Below are 15,274 nucleotides of genomic sequence, written 5' to 3'. Positions count from 1 at the left end.
TCATGATTTGCTCATTATATTGTAAAATAACTCCTGCATTGGCATCATTTCACTGTATTCCAGTATAATTTCAGTCATTTAAGTCTTTTGACAGATAGGCTCCAGATCTCTGCAGAGAGTGTAGGCCCAGACACACTTGTGTCTCTTTACTGGCCATCTCTGCATTTCAAGTACAAAACGGAAAAGAAAGAAGGCTCCTTCTGTTGTAGAGTTCCCAGACCTCAGTGTTATTTTCATTTTCTTTTTTTTCCTTGTGTTTTGAAATTACTTGGTATGAAAGGGTTTATATAAATAAATCATGAATTATTTTGCAAAAACAGATGGGATGTACTGATCCCTACAAAACTGATTTGCTTATGGAGATTCATTGTGGTCATACAATTTGATGATACAGGGAAGCAAGGGACCAAGTGTACGCTTGATAAATGAAATTACATATACTGTAGATAAGCACAAGTATAACAATAAGTAATGAGTAATGAGGAAGAACACTATAAAATGGTGTCTTGTGCATTCATTTTTTATGACCACTGTGTAACTCCACTTCCTTTCTCCAGTAGGGTGATGTCACTTCCTGTCTCCCCTCCCACTCAGAGCCCTCAGTCCAGGTCAGGGCTGCTGTGCTGCTCTTCTCTCTCCAGCACTGAAGAGTCAAGATGCTCAGAGTTTTCATTGGGTTCACTGTCTTATTACACTGGCTCACAGGTATAAATCTCAGAATTGTAGCTAGAGAAAAATAATTCTGAAGAAATTCAACATTCTTCACTTTTTTGTAGTTTTAATTTACTTGTTTTAGTTTTTCTTGTCATTTCTTACCTTCACAGATCGCTTGGACTGTGTTACTGTTCAACAGATCCCTCCTAGGCTCTACAAGAAAATTGGGGATGAAGCTCAGCTCAGCTGCATCAACAGTCAAAACCATTACATGTACTGGTACCAGCAGAAAAGAGATGGAGCTCTGATACTGATTGGATATCTTTTGACAACAACCAAAAACCAAGAAAAGGAATTTGAAGATCGTTTCAGTTTATCGGGAGATGCAACAAATCTCCCGATTTGTTGCATCTATAACATAAAATCACTAACATAACAGCGGCAGACAGTGCCGCATATTTCTGTGCTGTCAGTTTACACAGTGATGCTGAGCCCCTTGCCCCTTTACAAAAACCACTTCCAAGTCGTTCTCACAACTGTGCAGAGCAAAACATATCTTTCCACCCAACTCGGAGAGTCTCAGAACCCAACTCATCTGCTGTGAGCTTAGATGTACATACATGCGCACAAACCCAGCAGGTACCCAGCAGTTAATTGAAAAGCACAACAACCTTTTATTGCTAATGACAAATTTAAAGGGTATGTGAGACTATTTAATGATAATAACAACTTTCCCACTTGCCATTAATTAGTTAAATACTTTAGAAATCCATTGAAGGGAGAAACCTGAATGAACATGTTCATATCAGATGTGCAATATTAATGCCAGCAGCTGGTGCAACAATACTGCTAAAATACTAGCTTAAACACTCCTTTGTAATTTAATACAGAGAATGGCCTCTATTAATACACTAAATTAAAAGTAAAAAAACATTGACAGGACAGATCTCAATGTCTTTGATTCATAGCGAAAAGAAAAAACACAGAATGGCAATTTGTTTTGTAGTAGAAAACCATAAAATATCCATTTATAGTCTTTTTACCATTGCAGAATATTATTTATCAGCTCGATAAAACAGTGTGATGTTTCTGTCTCCCCTCCCACTCAGAGCCCTTAGTCCAGGTCAGGGCTGCTGTGCTGCTCTTCTCTCTCCAGCACTGAGGAGTCAAGATGCTCAGAGTTTTCATTGGGGTCACTGTGTTACTACACTGGCTCACAGGTAGGATTCATGAACTTAAAATGAGTTAAGCAAGTAAACTGTAACTAAATACAAACACAAGTATATATATTTTTAAATTTCTGTCAGGATTGCTTCGCTTTTTATGGGTTTTAAATGCCATCTCCTTCCACAGACAGTCTGGACTGTGCCAGTACCCAGCAGTCACCACGAGAACTGTACAAGAACCTTGGAGAAGAAGCAGAGCTCAACTGCACTCAGAGTGACAAAAGCAAAGACTACATTTACTGGTACCAGCAGACAGGAGACAGGGCACTGAAACACATTGGTTACCTGTTCAGAACCCGTAGACAGCCTGAACCACAATATCAAGAGCGTTTCATTTTAACTGGAGATGCAACCAAAGCAGGCTCCTTGCAAATCTCCAAATTAACAGCCACAGACAGCGCTGTGTACTTCTGTGCTATCGGCTCACACAGCACTAGTGATTCCCCTCACTCCTGTACAAAAAGCTTCATAAGCCACAGCCTCATCAGCAGTTAGAGCAGAACACACACCCTCGCACCTTCCTTAGAGCACCTCAAACTGTTCTTTAAACTTTGCATTCAGCTTCTGATAACAAGAAGGTTCCACATAAAAACCAGGCTGCATACAGCTCTTCTTAGAATACACAAATCCAGAAGGGGGCGCAGTTTCCAAAGTCAACAATGTGGAAATCATTGTGACACACCAAGTTTTTTTTTTTCCACACAAACGAATGATGTCATTTTCTTTCCCAGCCCTCTACTCACAAAGACCTCAGTCCAGGACACAGCTGCTGTGGTGCTTTTCTCTCTCCAGCACTGAGGCTTCAAGCTTCAAGATGGTCAGAGTGTTCATTGGGGTCACCTTGTGGTTGCACTGGCTCACAGGTAGGATCCTCTCAATTTCACTGAGAGCAGGAATAGTGGGGCAGGGTGCTACCGGCTCTCTTTGCTTTATTCCCTAATTTTCCCTAAGTTTATGTTGTAACTAAAATCATATTTGTGCTCTCTATCCACAGGGCCCCTAAACAGCAGCAGCATTCAGCAGTTTCCTTCTGTGCTCTTTAAGACTCCTGGCCAATCTGCTGAATTTAGCTGTAGCCAGAACTTCAGTGGCTATAATACCCTACTGTGGTACCAGCAAGCAGAAAGCAAAAGTTCTCTGAAGCTAATTGGATATCTTGTCTATGCAAACCCAGTTCTCGAAGACAATATTGGCAAGAGATTTAATGTGACGGGAGATGCAAAGAAGAGCAGATTCCTGAATATCTCTGAAGTAACACCTGCAGACAGCACTGTGTATTTCTGTGCAACGAGTAAACACAATGCTCTACACCCCCATTTTCCTCTACAAAAACACTTCAGAGACACAGCCTCACCAGAGTGTACCACAAAATACATTAGACCTCAACCCAAAGTACCTTTAACTGCCTGAACATGAAACTATAAGATTCCAGTCTGCTGTAGAACTTGTATTGTATTGAGACACACTAGAAGACCAAAATGTAACTACTGATCTTTTCAGTGAATGCATTTTATATATATTGTACATACAATAGACATATTTATGTACAGCAATGTGTAAACTAAGATAATGGAAATGAAATGTACTTTAAGCATGAACATTAGTTTTTCTCAAGGATTTAGGTTCCTTTTTTAAGGAAGTTGAAAACTTTCCAACTCTCCAACCATATTGAAGTACATCCGAAAAATGTATTGCTGTTCAGCAGTTGCAAAGGTAGTCGGTGTCAGGGTGCACCTCATTAAATCATGGATAAAACTTGGATTTTGGTACTAAACTTACCTTATATCTCACAGGTATTTATGTTTCCCCCCACTCCAACGGTTTTCAGTTTGATTCCAACTATGCTGGCTGCTGCAGCTACAAAATTAGGAATCAATATTTGTTTCTATTTTGAAAGGCAGGAGTCTAAACAATAAAACTGATTTCTAAGTAGGCCAAAATGGAGAGAACAAGAAGCTTTGTTTCCCCTTTGAGTTCAAAGTGTGAATCCTGAAGACATCATAGTGTATCAATGTGTGGTGAGGAGATGGAAGGCTCAGCTCTGAGAAAAAAATGTAAACAGCAGAATGTGACGCTTCCTTTGCTGGGAAAGGACAAAGTTGAGCCGTGAAGGGTTCCAGTGTTACACTTCCTGAAGTCCAGCAGGGACACTGACCCAGGTGCTCTGTGACCTTGTGACTGTGGGAGTCAGTACCCCTTACAGTATGTGTGTGACCTCACTCGTCTTAGATAGCTTTTGTATTATGAAGTAACTCTAACAAAGACAGTTAAACCTGTTAAGGTTTTAAATGCACAGCCTTGTTTTCTTGTTCTTGTTAATGTAATTTCCTGTCCCCCTCCCACTCAGAGAGAGCCCTCAGTCCAGGTCAAGGCTGCTGTGCTGCTCTTCTCTCTCCAGCACTGAGGAGTCAAGATGCTCACAGTTTTCATTCGGGTCACAGTGGTACTGCACTGGCTCACAGGTACAGTAAACTTGCTCTGTTTAAAGGTAGAAGAGAGGCTGATCAAAGAACCAAATTAAGTATTATCTAACCTTTGTGTTTTGTCATTGTGTGTATTCACAGATCATGTGGATTGCATCAGTGTTCAGCAATCTCCTCACAAACTGTTAAAGAAACCTGGAGAAAGTGCTGAACTCGTCTGTGCTCATGGCCAAAATACCTATAACTACATGTACTGGTACCAGCAAGCAGCAGAAGGAGCTCTGAAACTCATCGGTCATCTTTTTATAAGAAATGTAAACCCTGAGAAAGAGTTTCAAGGCCGTTTGTTCTTATCCGGAGATGCAACAAAAGAGGGATATTTAAACATCTCCACAGTAACAGTTGCCGACAGCGCTGTATACTTCTGTGCCATCAGCCAACACAGTGATACAGATCCTTTCACCGCCCTACAAAATACCCTCAGGGTTGCAGCCTTGCCACATGTAAAAATGAGCACATCGGCTCCCACCTGCCTCAGGACACTTCAACTGTCTGACACATTATCACACCTAAAATGGAGACCACAGGTGCTCTGAGGTTAGATTAACTGCAGTATATTCACGGTGCTTGTCTCCAAGACTGTATCACAAACCAGAACTATAATGTTGCAGTAGTAAAAGCAGAGGCCTGAAAAAAACCAATAGGATCCCCACTATCAATAAAATAAACTAAAACAAAATCACATTGATGGTTAGGTCTGTATATTTTCCATGCATTACTGAAAAGCACAAGGGGACACAAGGATTAATCAAGAATAAATTAAGATGAAAACCAAACTCAATTGTAAACTCTACCTCTGGTCTAGGAGAGCACTCATTGGTTCTTTTATTAAATACATATGATGTCACATCTGGCCCCCCTCCCACTCAGAGCCCTCAGTCCAGATCAGGGCTGCTGTGCTGCTCTTCTCTCTCCAGCACTGGGGAGTCAAGATGCTCAGGGTTTTCATTGGGGTCACTGTCTTACTTCACTGGCTCACTGGTAAAGCCATTTGAATAACAATGCTTGCTGTTTTAACTGTCTTTAAGGCAAAAATAATATATAGACAAAATATGCACCTTTTCTGTTAATTGCTATAAAAAATCATTTGACTTTAGCGTGTATTTTCTTTCCTTTCTCTCTACATAAACATGTCTCTTTTGTCTCTCTACACAGGCCTCTCCAACAGCATCACAGTTCTCCAGGCTCCTCTTGCACTTCTCAGAAGACCTGGAGCATCAATTGAGCTCAGTTGCAGTCATGATGATAGCAGCTATGACACAATGTACTGGTATCAACGAGAGAACACAGGAAAGCCCGTTACACTTATTGGATATCTTTATTACAAGCAAATAACCATTGAGAGTGGATTTGCTGAAAAGTTCAATATTACTGGAGATGCTAAGAAGAAGGGTTTGTTCCAGTCCTCTGCAGTAACAACTGCAGACAGTGCTGTATATTTCTGTGCCGTCAGTAAACACAGTGCATCAGATCATGTCTTTCCACTACAAAAACCCTTCTGACCAAAAACCTCAATGATGCCTGAGCACATCACCTGTTCATCTGTTCCAGAACAGTTTACTGCACATCTCTAAGACAGATCAACAGCATTCAGATACTAAGTAAATATTATCCTTTTGTATTCCAAAATCATTTAAAAATGGCCAAAGGAGCCCAATTGGTGGCATACATGTATATGGAAAACAACAGGATTAGTTAACTGCAATTTTCAAGTGCTATATTTTTTGTTTTCACCCCATCTCAGACCTAATTATTTATTTGAGCTAATTAAGTGGATAAGTCACATCATATTTTTTTTTTGTATAAATTGTACTTTAATTTAAAGGTTCTTCCAAAAACCTCCAGGAATATAGGACTGGCTCATGATTTCCTGACTAATTTGCCAGTACAGTGTTTGTTATTTCCTGACTCAAATCCCAGGTGTTTAATCAGAATAAAAGACTGGTGTTCCAATATCGGCACACATAGTCCTTTGTGTTTTGTCTTTACCGTTACGTTACTCCACTATGATGTCATTTCCTGTCCTCCCCCCACTCAGAGCCCTCAGTCCAGGTCAGGGCTGCTGTGCTGCTCTTCTCTCTCCAGCTCTGAGGAGTCAAGATGCTCAGAGTTTTCATTGGTGTAACTGTGTTATTGCACTGGGTCACAGGTAAGAATTTCTGAATTGCTTTGAGGTAAGAAAGAATTTAAAAAATCCTGAAATGTTGGACAACCTGCAGAGACAAGGCAAAATACTTAAGGAATGATAAAATGTGCATTTCAATTTTGTGTCTTTTTTAAAGTGTCTTTCTTATTTTGTACACAGGTTCCTCAGCCAGTGTAAGTGTTGCACAATCCCCTCTGTTCCTGGCAAAGCATCCTGGAGAATCTGATACACTCAAGTGCAATGGCCAAAATAGCTATCTTTACATGTATTGGTACCAACAAGTGGGGGATGGAGCCCTGAAGCTGATTGGGTATCTTTACACAACAACTGCAAGTCCTGAAAGAGAATTTGAAAGCCGTTTCAAAATAAGTGGAGATGCAACAAAAGAGGGTTTCTTACAGATCTTTGACATAACAGCTACAGACAGCGCTGTTTACTTCTGTGCCATCAGTAAACACAGTGTAGTATAAACTCCTAACCCCTTTACAAAAACCACGCTGCGCCAGAGCCTCATCAGTGTACAGCAGAGCACATCACATTTCCTCTCTCCCAGCTTAGGAAACTGACTAGAAAGGTAACAGCAGGGGGCTGTATGTGTTTATACTGTATCCTGATGTAATATACAGAACATCACAATGTTAAGGAAGCTGTATTGTACCCATGTGTTCCACTGTGGCTCATGATTTGCTCATTATATTGTAAAATATATAATGAGCTATTTTGCTACATTGCAAAATAGCTCCTGCATTGGCATCATTTCACTATATTCCAGTTTGATTTCAGTCATTTAAGTCTTTTGGCAGATGGGCTCTAGATCTCTGCAGAGAGTATAGGCCCAGACACATTTGTGTCCCTTTACTGGCCTACTTTGCAGTTTTTACCGTTACGTTACTCCACTGTGATGTCATTTCCTGTCCCCCCTCCCACTCAGAGCCCTCAGTCCAGGTCAGGGCTGCTGTGCTGCTCTTCTCCCCCCAGCACTGAGGAGTCAAGATGCTCAGAGTTGTCATTCGGGTCACAGTGTTACTCCACTGGCTCACAGGTAAACTGGCTCTGTTTAAGGTTAGAAGAGAGGCTGATTAAAGAAGCAAATTAAGTATTATCTAACCTTTGTGTTTTGTCATTGTTTGTATTCACAGAGCATGTGGACTGCATCAGTGTTCAGCAATCTCCTCACAAACTGTTAAAGAAACCTGGAGAAAATGCTAAACTTGTCTGTGCTCATGGCCAAAATACCTATAACTACATGTTCTGGTACCAGCAAGCAGCAGAAGGAGCTCTGAAACTCATCGGTCATCTTATTATAAGAAATGTAAACCCTGAGAAAGAGTTTCAAGGCCGTTTGTTCTTATCCGGAGATGCAACGAAAGAGGGATATTTAAACATCTCCAAAGTAGCAACTGCCGACAGCGCTTTATACTTCTGTTCCATCAGCCAACACAGTGATACAGATCCTTTCACTGCCTTACAAATTACCCTCAAGGTTGCAGCTTCACCACATGTAAAAATGAACATATCAGCTCTCACCTGCCTCAGGACACTTCATCTGTCTGACACATTATCACACTTCAACAGAGAGGCCACTGGTGCTCTGGGGTTACATTAACTGCAGCATATTCATGGTGCTAGTCTCCAAGACTGTGTCACAAACCGAACCAGCCCAGGAGGAGACACCAGGAATATCAAGAATATATGGAGATGAAAAACAACCATGTGTGCTTTGGGTCTGGGAGAGCATCATTGGTTCATTGATTGAAGCACTATGATGTCACATCCTGTCTCCCCTCCCAATCTGAGCCCTCAGTCCAGGTCAGGGCTGCTGTGCTGCTCTTCTCTCTCCAGCACTGTGGAGTCAAGATGCTCAGAGTTTTCACTGGGATCATTGTCTTACTGCACTGGCTCACAGGTAGTCATACTGTAATGATAAATTGTCCTTTCTTGACTTTTGCAGCTTTTGCAACAATCATTTTTCTCTCCTTCCACAGGTCTCTCAGACAGCAGTACTAGTGTTTGGCAGTCTCCTCCTGCACTGTTTAAGAACCCAGGTCAATCTGCAGATTTGAACTGCAGCCACAGAACTGACAGCTACAACACCATGCTGTGGTATCAGCAGGCAGGAGGGGGAGGGCAACTGAAGCTAATTGGATACCTTTACCATGAAAGCCCATCTCTTGAGGACAGCACTGACAAGAGATTCCGTTTATCTGGACATGCAAAAAAGAGTGGATCCTTGCATATCTCTGAGTTAACCACTGCAGACAGCGCCGTGTATTTTTGTGCAGCTAGTGTACACAGTGCTGCAGATCCTCCCTTTCCTTTACAAATACTCTTCTGAGCCACAACTTCAGCAGTGCAAACAACAAATGGCACTACTTTGCCCCTGCTTCAGTCTCCATGTAACTCCAAGCATGAACTGCTGTTCTCTCTTCAGCACTGGGGTATCAGCATGCTCAGCATTTTCATTATGTTCACCAGACAAACTGTTCAGGGTTTGAGAGGGACAGAGAAATAATTTCTTAGAAAGCCTGACACTCATAGACATATGTTTGAAAACATGAGATAATACTAATTGGTTCCTCTGACAGACATGCTCAAAGACTTTCTGTAATCATTGTGAAAACTCAAGGCACACATTTACACATTATAGACATTCTACTGTACTGTATCTCATGATTAAGCAGCTTGTCACAAATGGCAGTTTTACTATAACCAACTTCCAACTGCATCATATTAGCTGATAATGGTTACTGGAGTGCACCAAATTTTATTGGTCCTGAATTGTTGTGGCGGAGCAAAATACTGTAAATGTGTTAGAAAATAAAATAAAACATGATTTTAGAGGAAGAGCTATTAAGGATTATTCAGTCCACTGAGGAATACAGCTTCATTTCATGAATTCTGATATTAAAAAAGGTAATAGATTATGAGTCAGAAAATCTTCCTTTAAAAACAAGTTGAAGTTTATGTTAAAAAAATGTATCAAAGTTTTGTGTATGTTTAAAATGGTTGTCCTGTATCGAGCATGTTTTCCATGGATAACATACTAAATTCCAATATTGTGCTTGCTTTATTCATGTTAGGAACATGCAGAACAAGGTCAACAGGTGGCAGCATGATGTAACACTTCACAGTGAAATAAGAAAGGCAGAAACAGAAGTAAGAAATGTTTGTAATCTCCACACTTGAATGATTTGTTGCCTGTCTTATCTGATACATTGTAATTTCCTGTCTCCCCTCCCACTCAGAGCCCTCAGTCCAGGTCAGGGCTGCTGTGCTGCTCTTCTCTCTCCAGCACTGAGGAGTCAAGATGCTCACAGTTTTCATTTGGGTCACAGTGGTACTGCACTGGCTCACAGGTGAGAAACCTTTGAATCTCACTGAGAGGGAGAGAATGTGACTTCATTGTGAATTAACCTATTTGGATGGTCATTTCCCCATTATATAAAGAACTCTGAATGTTTTTTACTCTCTGTCCACAGGTCCCTCAGACAGTAGCAGTGTTCTCCAGTCTCCTCCTGCTCTGATTATTAACAAGCCCAATGACAACGCTGAGATTCACTGCAGACACAGCATCAGCAGCTATGATCGCATGTACTGGTACCAGCAATTAGCAGGGGACAGATTTTTGAAGTATCTTGGCAATCTATATATAAGAGAACCATACCCTGAGGAACACCTGAAAGGAAAATTTGGTTTCAAAGGAAATGCAGAAAATAACGGCTCTTTACAAATCTCTTCTATCACAGCTGCAGACAGTGCTGTGTATTTCTGTGCAGTCAGTAAACACAGTGCTGCAGGTCAGCTCATCCCTCTACAAGAACTGTTTTGACTCACATTCACTCAAGTGGGGAAAGAAAGCTGGACCTGCATGAGCCCCCATGAGCACATGCATTTTAATGGTGGCATTTCTGAAACATACATGCCAGATGAAAAATTAGAGTGATCATTTACTGTGCTAGATTTACCATATTGCCAGCAAAAGTAATATTTAATGTGCGCAATATATATGAATTTAAACACATTTAATTGAAAAAAAAAATCAATTTAGCATGCATAAAATATTTTTGCAAAGTGAATATCCAGAAAATGTTATAGGAAATGAACTTTATAAAAAAATGGCATTCAAAAATCTTGTTCAACAAGATGGAATGAAGCACAGAGATATATTCCAATAAAGTTCCACGCACCTTGACAGAGAAATACTTAATAAGCGACATAACTGTCAATATTCCAGAAGATATAAAGTTGTGTATCCTATGAAATTCAAAATAAATGGCAAAGAAATAAGGAATCAAGTACAGTAATAGTGTTTCCCATTATTTTATGCCATGCTCACCTGTTGTGATGTCACTTCCTGTCTCCCCTCCCACTCAGAGCCCTCGGTCCAGGTCAGGGCTGCTGTGCTGCTCTTCTCTCTCCAGCACTGAGGAGTCAAGATGCTCACAGTTTTCATTCGGGTCACAGTGGTACTGCACTGGCTCACAGGTGAGAAACCTTTGAATCTCACTGAGAGGGAGAGAATGTGACTTCATTGTGAATTAACCTATTTGGATGGTCTTTTCCCCATTATATAAAGAACTCTGAATGTTTTTTACTCTCTGTTCACAGGTCCCTCAGACAGTAGCAGTGTTCTCCAGTCTCCTCCTGCTCTGATTATTAACAAGCCCAATGACAACGCTGAGATTCACTGCAGACACAGCATCAGCAACTACAATCGCATGTACTGGTACCAGCAATTAGCAGGAGACAGATTTCTGAAGTATCTTGGCAATCTGTATATAAGAGAACCAAACCCTGAGGAACACCTGAAAGGAAAATTTGGTTTCAAAGGAAATGCAGAAAATAACGGCTCTTTACAAATCTCTTCTATCACAGCTGCAGACAGTGCTGTGTATTTCTGTGCAGTCAGTCAACACAGTGTTGCAGATCAGCTCATCCCTCTACAAGAACCATTTTGACACATTCACTCAAGTGGGGAAAGAAAGCTGGACCTGCGTGAGCCCCCATGAGCACATGCGTTTTAATGCAAAAGTAGTATTTAATGTGCACAATATATATGAATATATATGAATTTATATAATATATAAATTTAAATACATTGTAATTGAAATAAATTTCACTTGAGCATGCATGAAATACTGTATGAACCCTGAACCCAGGACTAAAGATCTATGAGGCAGTGTTGCTGTAATTGCATTTTTTGTAAGAGAGACCCAACAACCAATACTGTAGTGACAGACAATAAAGGTTTCACACACCTTGACAGAGAAACACTTAATAATAATGGGCATTAGAAAAATTCCACAGCTGTGTACCATCTGAAATTTAACAATGAAATCAAACTGAACCATATATGTTTTTCTCATTACTGTATGTCACTCTCACCTGGTGTGATGTCACTTCCTGTCCCCCCTCCCACTCAGAGCCCTCAGTCCAGGTCAGGGTTGCTGTGCTGCTCTTCTCTCTCCAGCACTGAGGAGTCAAGATGCTCAGAGTTGTCACCGGAGTCATTGTGATACTGCACTGGCTCACAGGTATGAACCTCTGAATCTCACTCCAAAGGATGAAAAGCAGATCTGCAGAGACAGGATTGTTTGAAAGACATTTTCCAGTTATGACAAAAATAATGAATAATGAATTCATTGTGGATATTTATTTAAATAATAATTCTTTCAATCGCTTTTTTTTTCCTGTATCCGTGATTTTGAATGTGCACAGGTTCTTCAGCCAGTGTCACTGTACATCAGTCCCCTCGTGACCTGTTGAGCAAGCCTGAAGAAAGAGCCAAAGTCCAATGCCTTAACAGCCAAGAGAGCTACTACTACATGTACTGGTACCAGCAACCAGGAGATGGAGCTCTAAAACTCCTGGGATTTCTACGCAATGACCAATCAAATCCAGAAGTAGAGTTTAAAGGAAAATTCACTCTTTCTGGAGATGCGAGAAACAATGGGTCTTTAGAAATTACCTCATTAACAGCTGCAGAGAGCGCTGTGTATTTCTGTGCAGTCAGTCAGCACAGTGATTCAGATCTCCACATCCCTGCTCAAAAACCCTGCTGTGCCAAATCTCATCAGTGTGTATACAAATATCTTCTTCTTCCCCTCAGATTAGTTGACTGCTTTGTTAATGTACAAGGGCTCAGTAAAGCTCAAGACTGTTAACAAGTTACCACTGAATTGTGTGGTGGTCTGAAGGAGCCATCTGTAGGGAAGAAGAAGAGAAAAGGAGACACTCCCACTACCAATGTGTCGAACCTTGAGGGAAAATTCAATAAGACTTGATTCCTCCTGGTAGTATTTCTAACGTAAAACTAAACCTTCTGTGTGGTCTGTGTTTTGGACAGATGGATTATAGCAGGCAGCAACTCTAGTTCTGAATTTTTTTCAAATCAATTGTGATATCAGTCTTTTGCTAGTCTTTATTTGTGTCCACAGAGTGATTTACAGACTTATGCAGCAGCCACAATATTGTAAAACAACAGTTGCCCTTGTGGGCATGGAGGAGAGGAAAACAGCTTCTCCAAAACCTCTGGGAGTCCCAAGCCCTCCCCTCCCCAAGCAATCAGATTGTGGTCCATTGATCATAATAGATCATGGATGATCTCTCTAACATCAAGAGCTGGTATTCTGTATCTGACTCTGTATCTGAATCTGAGGAAAAGCTTTCTATTTTGTAGATATATCCTGCCTCCTTTGTGAAGTCACTTCCTTCCATACTTCAGGGTAAAAGAGAAAACCGTGTCATTTTTCAGAACTCACTACATCTGTATCCTTGTCACAATGCCAGCCATTCTATGGATAGTTGTGGTGACATGGAGTCTCCAGAGTAAGAAATCAAAATTATTTTAATATTTGTTGTTTAATTTTAGTATTTAATATTGTCAGTGAATGTACATTGTTTTCTGCTAAGGATGGTTTCTAAAAGTAATTGAGGTATATTTTTCTAAGATACAGATTTGTGAATCTGCAGTGTAGAATTTTTAATTTTCTTTTTACTCGCATTATTTATGTTGACACAGTTGATTCATTGAAGACAGAAATTATCCAATCTTTTCCACTGACCAAAAATGAAAATAGTCTGTCATTAAAATACTCACTTTCAATATTTCCTTGTATTTTTTTCTCAGGTGGCTGTGATGGTGCTCTGATTTCCCAGTGGCCAGAACATTTGCTGAGGGCCCCCAGCACAGCTGCAGAGCTACACTGTTACCAGAATGACACTGAGCATACATATATGTACTGGTATAGGTGGCAAAGAGATGGGCATCTAGTGCTCATGTCTGTATCTATAGAGGGCAACAAACCAACATATGAAGAGGGTTTCCAGTCAGGGTATGAGGCAAAGCACAGTGGGAGCAAGAAACTGTCTCTGACAGTGAAGAGTGTGAAGCCCGAAGACAGTGCAGTGTATCTGTGTGCAGCTAGTAGACACAGTGACGCAAGAGGGCTCAGCTCTGAGTCAAAAACCAGCACAGGAGACTCCTCCCAGCAGCAAAATCTAACAACCCCTTCATTTTCTAACCCCTTTATCCACTACTGGGGGGCACGGGGATCTGGTGCCTAACCCACCAAGCCACAGGCACACGGCAGGATACACCTTGAACAGGACTTCAGTCCACAACAGGACATATACACTCACTTCAGAGCCATTTTTCCTAGAAGCCAGTAAACTACCAGCATGTCTTTGGATTCTGGGAGGAAACCGAAGCTCTCAGAGGAAACTCATGTGAACATGGGGGAACACACAAACTCCACACAGATAGCACTGCAGCAATTGAACCCAGGGCCACAGCTCTGTGACTCAGCAATGGGAGTAAGTTGTAACTTAGTTTATTTAGGCACCTTAACATTTTCTCTCATAAAGTTTTTGTGTTCAGAAAGTAATACACAAAATCAAGTCAGAATACGTACTGTACATAGCTTCTATTAAAGACACTCACTCAGATCTCAGCTGGAATGATAGTATATGGTCCAGAAGTGAATCGTCCAAAAGTTTCATGGTCTTTGGTGAAGTAGTAACTTTAATGGGGCATCTGCAGGTTTGGAAGTGACAACAGTGAGAGACACAATATTCCTCCTCACAGATGAGGAGTCTGTGGCTTCTCAGAAACAGGTCAGCTGGTCCCCTGTCTCTGAGGAATCATTGCCACAAACCCGACTCTCCAAACGGTTCAAAACCAGATGGGTATTTATAGAAAAAAAAATATTTAAGCCTTGCAAAATAAGCACATGTCAATCAACATCTCTCTTATGTCATGTAACTTCTTTTTTTGCTATATTAATTTTCCCTATGTTTTATGTTTATGTACGATAACTCATAGTCTTATAAAAAATAAACTGATAAATTGATAACTCATAGTCTTACACGGTTATCTGACATCTCAAAGACATATTCATGCTTTTTGAGGTGTATACAACAAACTCACACCGCAATCCTGCAAGCCCAATGAGGTAGTCTTGAGGCTTACACAGCTATAGCACCAGATACTAAAGGACCAAACAAAGGACTAGATTAGATGCCTAGTATTTACAGTACAGTATTCTGTATCTGTAAAAAGGAATTAAAGTTTTTAAAAAGTCCAAAAGAAAATACCATAACAAAGGGGTACAAAATGCAAAATAAGACAATATGGTAAGAATAAAAAGTTGCAGTGTTCTGTAGACATTGACTTTTGTTTGCCTCCTATGATGTCACTTCCTATCCCCCTCCCACTCAGAGCCCTCAGTCCAGGTCAGGGCTGTTGTGCTGCTCTTCTCTCTCCA

At 40.8% G+C, this 15,274-nt stretch overlaps 2 protein-coding genes across 3 annotated transcripts in view; both read left to right on the top strand.

Moving 5' to 3' along the window:
• LOC148653551 (T-cell receptor beta-2 chain C region) overlaps nt 1-15,274 on the top strand; it is a 219,471-nt gene that overhangs the window by 26,320 nt on the left and 177,877 nt on the right. The window lies entirely within an intron of this gene.
• Nucleotides 10,598-14,526, top strand: LOC148653554 (uncharacterized). Its single transcript, XM_088647337.1, has 5 exons — nt 10,598-10,994; nt 11,118-11,439; nt 11,933-11,946; nt 12,228-13,337; nt 13,639-14,526. The coding sequence occupies exons 1-4, from the start codon at nt 10,946-10,948 to the stop codon at nt 12,671-12,673; spliced, it is 831 nt and encodes a 276-aa protein (XP_088503463.1). The 5' UTR covers nt 10,598-10,945; the 3' UTR covers nt 12,674-13,337; nt 13,639-14,526.

The sequence above is a fragment of the Lepisosteus platostomus genome, chromosome 10 (assembly GCF_059453375.1).
Source record: "Lepisosteus platostomus isolate fLepPlt1 chromosome 10, fLepPlt1.hap1, whole genome shotgun sequence".
Taxonomy (NCBI): Eukaryota; Metazoa; Chordata; class Actinopteri; order Semionotiformes; family Lepisosteidae; genus Lepisosteus; species Lepisosteus platostomus.
The sequence above is the reverse complement of the archived record's forward strand: the minus strand, read 5'-3'. Positions and strand labels throughout refer to the sequence as shown.